The sequence below is a fragment of the Corylus avellana genome, chromosome ca1, assembly GCF_901000735.1.
Source record: "Corylus avellana chromosome ca1, CavTom2PMs-1.0".
Classification (NCBI taxonomy): Eukaryota; Viridiplantae; Streptophyta; class Magnoliopsida; order Fagales; family Betulaceae; genus Corylus; species Corylus avellana.
The window spans coordinates 50,489,799-50,498,740 of NC_081541.1; the positions used below are offsets into that span (position 1 = coordinate 50,489,799).

General features: G+C 35.5%; 1 protein-coding gene across 1 annotated transcript; it reads left to right on the forward strand.

The window, feature by feature from the left end:
- The first annotated feature begins 230 nt into the window (after window positions 1-230).
- LOC132167328 (ribonuclease 2) lies at window positions 231-8,720 on the forward strand. The gene is made up of 9 exons (XM_059578269.1): window positions 231-517; window positions 1,492-1,520; window positions 1,861-1,934; window positions 4,079-4,180; window positions 4,297-4,300; window positions 5,105-5,196; window positions 7,812-7,973; window positions 8,367-8,466; window positions 8,579-8,720. The coding sequence occupies exons 1-9, from the start codon at window positions 309-311 to the stop codon at window positions 8,632-8,634; spliced, it is 828 nt and encodes a 275-aa protein (XP_059434252.1). The 5' UTR covers window positions 231-308; the 3' UTR covers window positions 8,635-8,720.
- The last annotated feature ends 222 nt before the right edge of the window (window positions 8,721-8,942 follow it).

Sequence of the window (8,942 nt, forward strand, 5' to 3'; positions counted from 1 at the left end):
GCCTATCCTAAGGACCTATAAATTATTTTTTAAATCACATGGAGTGATTTGTAAATTAAGCCAAACATAAAGACAAATTTCATATTTCTTCGTAAAAAAAAATTTGTATAGAAGAATGAAAAGAGAATGACAAATAACATCATTTAATTTTAAAATAATAATTAAAAAATTTAAAAGTTGAGAACAGTCATTGGGCATTTAAGTGTTGTTAGTACAGAATCTAAAGATACTAAAGAATAAAAGAACTCATCATCAGGAAACCCAGAACAGGAAGTAACTGAAATCGGAGGACTGTGGGTGTGGGCATAATGGCGTTGTCTCTCTCTGCTCAAACGCTTCTCCTCCATCTCTCGATCCAGCTGGCTGTAATGATTGTTGGTGTAATGGGTTCGAACGCGATGCCTATGGTTATGAATGGGCAGAGAGAGTTCGATTACTTCGCGTTGGCGTTGCAATGGCCCGGCACATTCTGTCGCCGAACCCGCCATTGCTGTTCCTCCAATGCCTGCTGCCGCGGGTAACTTTAACTCTCTTCTCTTTTCTTTGATTGTTTTGAAAAATTAGAAGCACTAAATTATCTGGGTTGGTGTCAAATTTTATCATCACCCACTTGGTCAAATTAATCACATGTGATCTAACTTATTGTTTTCTTTGATTACCATCATTTGGTTTATACCCAATTGTTTCTGTTATTTTTCTTAGCATTTTTTGGTACCTTTTTTTTTTCTTTGTCTCTACTTTTCGTTTGGGGTCTAAAAGTCAGTTAAAAGTGGAAAAATTGAGAGCTCACAATATAAATTTTGGCGGGTGCCGTTCTTTGTTGGTATTTTGTTGCCTTTAGATGTTATTGTCTAGTGTTTTGATCTAATTGTAGTAAATTTTGAAGTGGATTGTCTGGCAGCTCCATTGTTTAGTTGTGAGATAACCTAAGAAATATAGGATAAAGGCATGTTTGCAAAAGGGTGGTAGGAGTTCGTAAGGCTGTTTTGTTTTTGGTTTAATGCCTACCTTATGTCGAAGGAATGAGAAGATATGATTGTTCCTCAATGAAGTTCCTCACTTTCTGTGTAGTAGATCTCTCTATATTACATGCTTTATTTTCTGTTTTATTAAAATATCCTGTATAGAAATATTTTATTCGTATGAATACGGATCCTAATATGAAACATTATATGGGTTTACAATCTAGCTCTTTGGGTTCTTGTTTACCATCACTTTTTATGGTCTTGAGACTGCAGTGGAGTCTATTTTTATCTGCCAAAACAAATGGGACGGAAACTAAAATAGGGGAAGTTATATATTGACATTTTAAGATGGTTTCATCCTAGTTTGTGCCACACTTCGCTTCCCCCGATGATTTTGGTGCTTTTGCATGTTTCCTCTGATATTTATATTGTTTCTTGTGGCATGTGAATTTTTTCCTTATTTATTGCAACTTACATGTCAAACTTGGAATGAATACTAATGTATTTAATTTGTATTTCTTTTCAGCTTGAATGCTCCAACTGAATTTACAATCCGTGAGTATGAGTTATAATCAGTAATCTCTTTATATTGAAGTTCAAAGGTTGCATAGTCTGCATAAAATACTGTTTTCAAAACCTGTTTTCAAAACCTGTTTTATGTTTTGGAAAATGCGGTCTATTATGAGTGTGTTTTTGGACCCCTTTTTTTGGGACAAATTTCATGAGTATAGGAAGTGTTACAACCTTTTCTTTGTCCTTTATTTACCAGGTGAGTTAAGCCCGTTATTTATGCCTTTTCAAACTAATTTTCAGTTGTAACTTTAGCTTGTGTACACAAATCTCTTAAGGATACTGTGAGAAATAAACTGAACTCTTTCATATACTTGTGCAACAGATGGACTGTGGCCTGACTATAATGATGGGACCTGGCCTGCCTGTTGCACCCGATCCAATTTTGATGAAAAGGAGGTATATTTTTTGTTTCTTTGATTCCCAACTCCTTTGTGTGTTATTCAACAAGAATATGCTTGGGGCTTACTGAAGACCTTTAGGTAGCTCCGCGCAGAAGAATGTTATTAGGTAGGTGTGTATGGTCAAAATGGGCAATACGTTCTTGTTGCTGATGAATTGGCTGACTAATTAGTGCAATACAACTAGTTGACAATGTCCATTTTTTCGCCAATGCACGTAGTTATATCTTAAATGGATACTCCAAGGCACTAGGTGCTTGTGGTGGATATGGCTTGATTGGGGATTTACTTATCAAATGCTTTTATCATCATTAGTTTGATAAGTAAGAACTATTAAAGAAAAAAGAAGTGGACATCAAAAGTACCTGGGTTGTGTACTGGATGACCCTTTGGAATACATAATACAAGTGTAAAACATTCATAAATCCCAAAATAAAAGGACTAGTAATATCTATTGACATCCATCAATAGGTGATCTCAAAAATAGAAGCTTTAGGCTATTAATTACCAGTTATCCCAAAAGTTTAATTTGATAGGAAGTGATGAATTTAATATTTAATTTATATTATAACACTTTCCCACACGTGTGTGCTCAAACTTTCCCTTAATAGGTGAAACCCAACACATGTGATATTTAATTGAAATAGGAGGTGAATTGTGGAGTTAGGGTTCAAACTCATGATCTTTGGCTATGATATTAAGTAGAAAAGAAGAACAAAAGGGATTAAGAGAAAATAATCTATTCGATGATGTTATTTCATACGGTTGCATAGGTTTAAATAGGAGAGAATACAAAGCTTAATATGAGAAGCGAATTTTAGGAGATTACACTCAGATTAAAAGAGTAAATAAAGTCATTATAAAATCAAGGAGAGAATAGTCTCCATCTTCAACACATATGGGGTGGGGTTATGGAAGAATATTAGGAGTTGGGGAAAGTTTTCAAGTCATACCAGATTTGAGGTAGGAGAGGACTTCAATGTTTGATTCTGACATGATCTGTGGTGTGGGGATATGACCTTACATGATGCCTTTGGATTGCGTGCCCAAATGATGCTGTTGTTGCAGCTCACTCGGAGCTTTATGGTGGATCAAATAAGTGTACCTGAGACGCTTTACACTTTTAATGATATTTCAATTACATATTAAAAAAAGATATGCCAAGATAAGATGCAACAAAGGTGTCCTTATCAGCAGCTAGGCTTGTAAACGAGCCGAGCTCGGGCGAGTAATGCTTGTGTGAGTTCAGCTCATTTCCACTCGTTACGAGCTCGTGATGAGTATCAAAAGCGAGCTCGGCTCGCCAAGGAAAAACCTTGTGCGAGCTCGTCCGTTACAACTTAAACTAGTTAAGTTTCACAAATTTGGTCTAAAGTATAGTGAAATCATGGTTTAAGAATTAAAGTACCAATTATACTCAGCTACCCTCGTACTGGTTCTCTTTTTCCCCTAGTAAGTGTGTACTTTTTGACATGCACTCTTAGTTCAGCAGTTAAAACTTTTTTTTTGGAATTGCTGCAGGTGTGGAAGATAGTACTGTATATAAATGTGGGAAATCCTCAAGGCATATAATGAATGGCTAAAATGCCCTTACCAAACTAAAAGCAAGTAGAAATTGATTAGGTAAGTTAAACAAATAATTTATATTTCAATAAGGAAAATGTTCACCTTTTGTTGAAGTCAATGCTTAAATGTAGTATCTTATTTGTATAAAAGATAAGAAAAATGCTAGGTTTACAAACAAATTTTACAAAAAAACTTTTACAACATGATGTGACACAATATGATTGGATTTCTCAAAAGTTGAATTTATCTCATTTCCAATCATGTTGTGCCACATTATATTATAAAAGTTTGTTTGTAAAATCTTGTTTGTAAGCCTAGCATTCCTCAAAAGATAAACTATTGATTAAAAGGGATTATGCATTTTGTACCCGATGCTAGTGTGCTTTCAAAACTCTTAGTGCTCCTACCGGTTGTCCTTTCCCCCTTTTATTTATCTGCGTCAATGTACTCACCAACCTTGGCTCGTGTATTCTAACTTTCAGGATTTGTAGTAAATTTATACTATCGTAACCAGTTGCTTCTAATTTATATTTTGTTTTTCAAACCATAAGTTGTACAAATACATTTAATTTGTAGATCTCAACATTGCTTGATGGTCTGGAGAAGTATTGGCCGTCATTAAGTTGTGGTTCATCATCAAACTGCCATGGTGGAAAAGGATCATTTTGGGCGCATGAGGTGCTCATAATATGTTTGAATTGGTTCTTTGCAAATCTTACCTTACCATGACACTGACTAACAATTCTTCTTTTTTATGTGCTACGATGACTGAACTGGGTGATGTACAATGCCAGTGGGGTAATGATCTACAACCTCTGCTCAATTACATGATTTAATTGAATTGTAAAGTTTATTGTATTTCCTCTCTTGGATTTTTATAGAAGGGGGAGTTATCTCTAAAAGGATGTAGAAGTTGTGCTCTATACAAGTTGCACATGTGCAATGGTTGTTCATGAACACTGAAGAGTGTTATGAATCCTACTTTTCTGTTAGTCCTAGGAAATTGTTGAAATTTTTAGATTCTGAAACTTTTACGTTTAAAATTCTCCTTTTTCAAGCCCTTTTGGTTTTCTTTGGCTGTTAAGACAGGCAAATAAAAGTTTTTTAAGTAAATCCCTCACTACAAGAAATGACAGCTGAGATGTTGGAAAAAAGGAAGTTGTTTTCTTGTTAATCTTTAGTAATGATGTGTTGTTTGTGTTATGTTTATTTGCTTTATAATGACAACCATTTCTTTTTCTTTGTTCCTAGGTAACTTTACCAGTCATTAACTTTTACAATTGTTTTCAAGTTGTTTTAATGATAAGATAAGCCAAAAAATGACAAAAGAAAAAATTCGATATTTCGTTCGGAATAGTGTTGGTCAAAAGAGATTGGCTTGATTAAGATCATTTGAGTATTGGCAGTGGCCTTTGCATGTGTATGAAGTTTCATATTATGTGTTCACCATTGATAATTATATCCAAATTTGGCCTATGTGCTCCTTATGTTAAGCTACCTAAATTGCAAGTGTGACGGTTTATCTCTTTGTGAAACAAATCAATTATTTTGGTTCAATATCTTGATGACGTCTTCTCATTCTCTTTTGCATTTTATTTCCAGAGAAACATGGGACGTGTTCCTTTCCAGTAATCCGAGATGAATACAGTTATTTTTTAACAGTCCTCAATGTCTATTTCAAATATAATGTCACAGTAAGTTTTCTGTTTTACATCAACCCCCCATGCTTTTTAAACTAATCCATTCTCACGAAAGAATTAAATTTTGATAGAAAATCATTTGCTGAGTATCAAAATTGCTTAATTACATTTTACGCATCTTGTGGAAACTATGCACCTGAAAGCTGTTATATGCACTGATTGATTACTCTCTATTGGAATCAAATTCAATCGGTTAACATTTATATTTATTGACACAAGAGTTATCAATAAAAGTATTTGTTAACACAAGCTACATCTGGCCTTGAGATATGTGAAACACTAGAAAGTTATGTGACTTGGAAGGTTGTGGGGGTTGAATAGGCTACTTTGCATAGTAGGTTCAAGCTGTGGTGACATAAGTAGTAGTAACATCAACTTCATTAACTGGAGATGTTCTGAACATTAGAAGTGAAGCTTCTCCTCTAAAAATGAGAGATGACTACTATCTCTAAGAAATACACAGTGGACAAGGAACTTGTGTTAGTGAGAATGAATGTTCCCTGTGTTTTAGCCAAGTTACTCATATTATCATCTGAAAGGATTGCGCTATATTACTATATTGTGTGGTATGCCAATAAACCAATTTCTGGATGCCAGTCTGTAACATGGCACAGTTTTCTTCCTGTACATTGACTGCCACATGCACACAACTGTTCGTGGATCTCTGGATCTAACCAAGGAAACTGCTTTGCCCAAGACTGCCTGCTGTTTTGCAAATAGGCCAAGCTGCTCGACATTCCATGTCTGGTAGCAAGTAATGGTCTGTAACCACCCTGTCTGGGCCAAGCCACTGGCTGCTGCTTGGCCTACAAGATGCACAGCCAAGACTCCTGTCCTGACCCTTCACAGTCAGCCATATCTTTTCTGCCTTGGTCTGCACCTAGTAGAGGCAACTCACTAAAGTATTGGATATCTTGTTCAGACCATGGAAACATTAAACCAAAAGTGCCATTTATATCTTCATGGAGAATTCAAGTAGGCATCTTCTATTAATGGTCACTTTGATATCTTGATCTAATCATGGAAGATTTTGATGTTCTGTAACTGGCAATTCATGTAGTCTGCTGCCTTTGAACAAAGGTTTTAAAAAAAATAAAATTGTGGCATCCACCATCAACTACCAAATTATGCAGCAACCCATAGCCTTTAGCTTATTATTTGTTAACAACTTGTTAACCAATGTAGAACTGAACAAAGTGTGCAAAGAGTGGCCAAAGCTCATGAAAGACTTGGACTGTCTATTTCATGACTCACATAGAAGTGACAAGGGTTGAAGCATGTAAACTTTACCTCATTCATGATTTCCTCTATAGTATCTGCTATCTTTTTTCCTTTCGTACTTATGTTATCCAGTAATTTTCAGATTTGATTTCTTATTTAGATGCCATTTTGGGTGCTCTGGTGTGTCAAAGTATTTACAAGGCTCCTGCTTGTTGCATTTCAGTCTTTTAGCACCTGAATTAAGACCTTTGGGGCTGTTTGCCATTGGCTTGAAAAAAGAAAGTGACCTAGAACTGTAAAAAGATTTGATTGATGTGTGAAAAAAGTAAGAATATTTGATATGGAAAAGTGAAAAATTTTTGTTTTGTTGTGATTTTTTATTTTATTTTATTTATTTGAATAGTAGTAAAATGTGATTGATGTGATGTAAAAAGTAAAAATGTTGGAGTTGAATTTGAGATGAATAGTATGGGGCTTTTTTTGGGTCCATTGGCAAACAAGCCCTTTATGTGTTAGAGTAGCAAGGCAGTCTCTTGTATGGTCATAGGTGCCGGTTCCTTAATCGTCTATATAATGAGCTAATCTGTCAATAGAATTAGAAGGTTGTTCAAGATTCTCTTGGGAGTATGGCATGGATTACTTCAGCCCCATAGATCCTGGTATGGCGCTGAAGTACCAGGATTTCTCCTTACCCTAAAAAAGAAGGGGCACCTTGTGGGGTAAAAAAATGGTCTTTTCATCATTGCTTAAGGCCTATGTATACTCAACTTATTGATGTTTCATGTTAAATTTAGGTACAATGGCATAGATAAGGTTTCTTTTTGTCTAAATTGCGAAGTAGGTGGGCTTTGAGATGTGGTATTTTGTCTGCGTTTCTCATTTTACAATCCTCTTCTTGCTGAGCCCCCTTTTTTCTCGGTCCACATAGAATAAATAATATTAGGAAAAGCAAAAATATAGTTTAGTGTTGCCTTTTTTGTTTTTTCGCCCTTCCTAAACAGCCTGTAGAAAAGTGTGGATTGCATCAATCCTCAACTAAATCAAAGATACTTTCCTGGTTTTGTTATGAGTTAAGAGGTATAATGCAAGCACTGATTTGGTCAAATCCTTATGTTTTTTATATTTATATTTATATTTTTTTACTTATATTAGAGTTTTAATTTTCGAAGTGTCTTGATGGGCACCTGATTCTAGGTCTTGGCTCAACTGAAGACGTGATCACCATGATGTTGCCAATATGTTGTGGCTCTCTTCACTGTTAAATTACTAACCAATAATTTCTCCATTTTTTCTTTTTAATTCTATGACAATTGTATGTGGAAATTGCTCTGCTTAAGTTCTCCATTTGTATAAATTAAGTCCATTCATTAGTTGTATTTCTTACACAGCAAGTTCTGAATGAAGCTGGATACCTTCCTTCCAATACCGAAAAGTACCCTCTTGGAGGCATTGTTTCTGCCATTGAGAATGCTTTCCACGCAACTCCATTACTGGTGTGCTCAAAAGGCTCTGTACAGGAACTTCATTTATGCTTCTATAAGGATTTCAAGGTTAGCTTCTTAAATGATACTAAAGTTAGATCCTGTGTTGAACTGAATTAGATCAAGGAAGAATTAATGTGGTTCAGTTCAAATAGTCATGGCCCACCATCTTGATTTATATCATCTTTGATATTCCTGGTTATGCATGTGATTGATTGGAATTTTGTGACCAAATCTACCTTACCTTGCTCAAATTAATTCCACTTTTGACATACTAAAAAACCAACAGACTAGATGATCGGTATTATCTCAATGGGTGCTTCAAGAGAGTTCAGGTCTAGCATGGTTCAAATATCTCTCTCTGTTAACAGGACATCCTTGCTGTCAAAAAGAATTTTTGTTTCAAACTTTCATATTTGTTTAGAAGATTTCATACATTCTTAAAACTTGATGTTATTACAGCCACGGGACTGTGCAGTTGGATCTGGCATTCACAATGACATGATCTCTTCAAAAAGCTCTTGTCCTCCTTATGTCAGCCTGCCAACTTACGTTTCACGTGGTAAGTTCCATTTTTTCTTAAAAATCTTATAGCACTATTATGGTACTACCTGTTTGCTGATTTGGGAGTTTAACACTCTTAATAATCTACAATTACTTTCTTTTGGATGTAGGACTTGACAGTGCTGAAACTACCCTTTCATGGATGCCTGATGATGAAGTTCTTTAAGATCTTGACAGTAAGTACGGGTTGTAAAATGCTTTCTGTAATTTATATCTGATAATGGAGATATCAGTGGACATGTATTCTATCCATTGGAGTATTATTTCTTGGGGGATAAATTGAACTAAATCACTTTCGCCATAAAATGATTAAAAATCAATAATCATGTTTTGGGTTTTGTGAGGAAAAGGGGGAGGTCCCCATGTTGACCGGGGCTGCTGCTTTAAAAGTAGGAGAGGGCGTCAGCTGGGCCCTGCCCAATGACGCCATGATGATGTCACTCATGTCATCATCATGGAGCCACACCATCTTTT

Coding starts and splice junctions, on each gene's coding strand:
- LOC132167328 (XM_059578269.1), top strand. CDS start 309: ATGGCGTTGTCTCTCTCTGCTCAAACGCTTCTCCTCCATCTCTCGATC. Junction 1,521..1,860: donor TCCAACTGAATTTACAATCC/GTGAGTATGAGT, acceptor CTTGTGCAACAG/ATGGACTGTGGCCTGACTAT. Junction 1,935..4,078: donor CCAATTTTGATGAAAAGGAG/GTATATTTTTTG, acceptor TTTAATTTGTAG/ATCTCAACATTGCTTGATGG.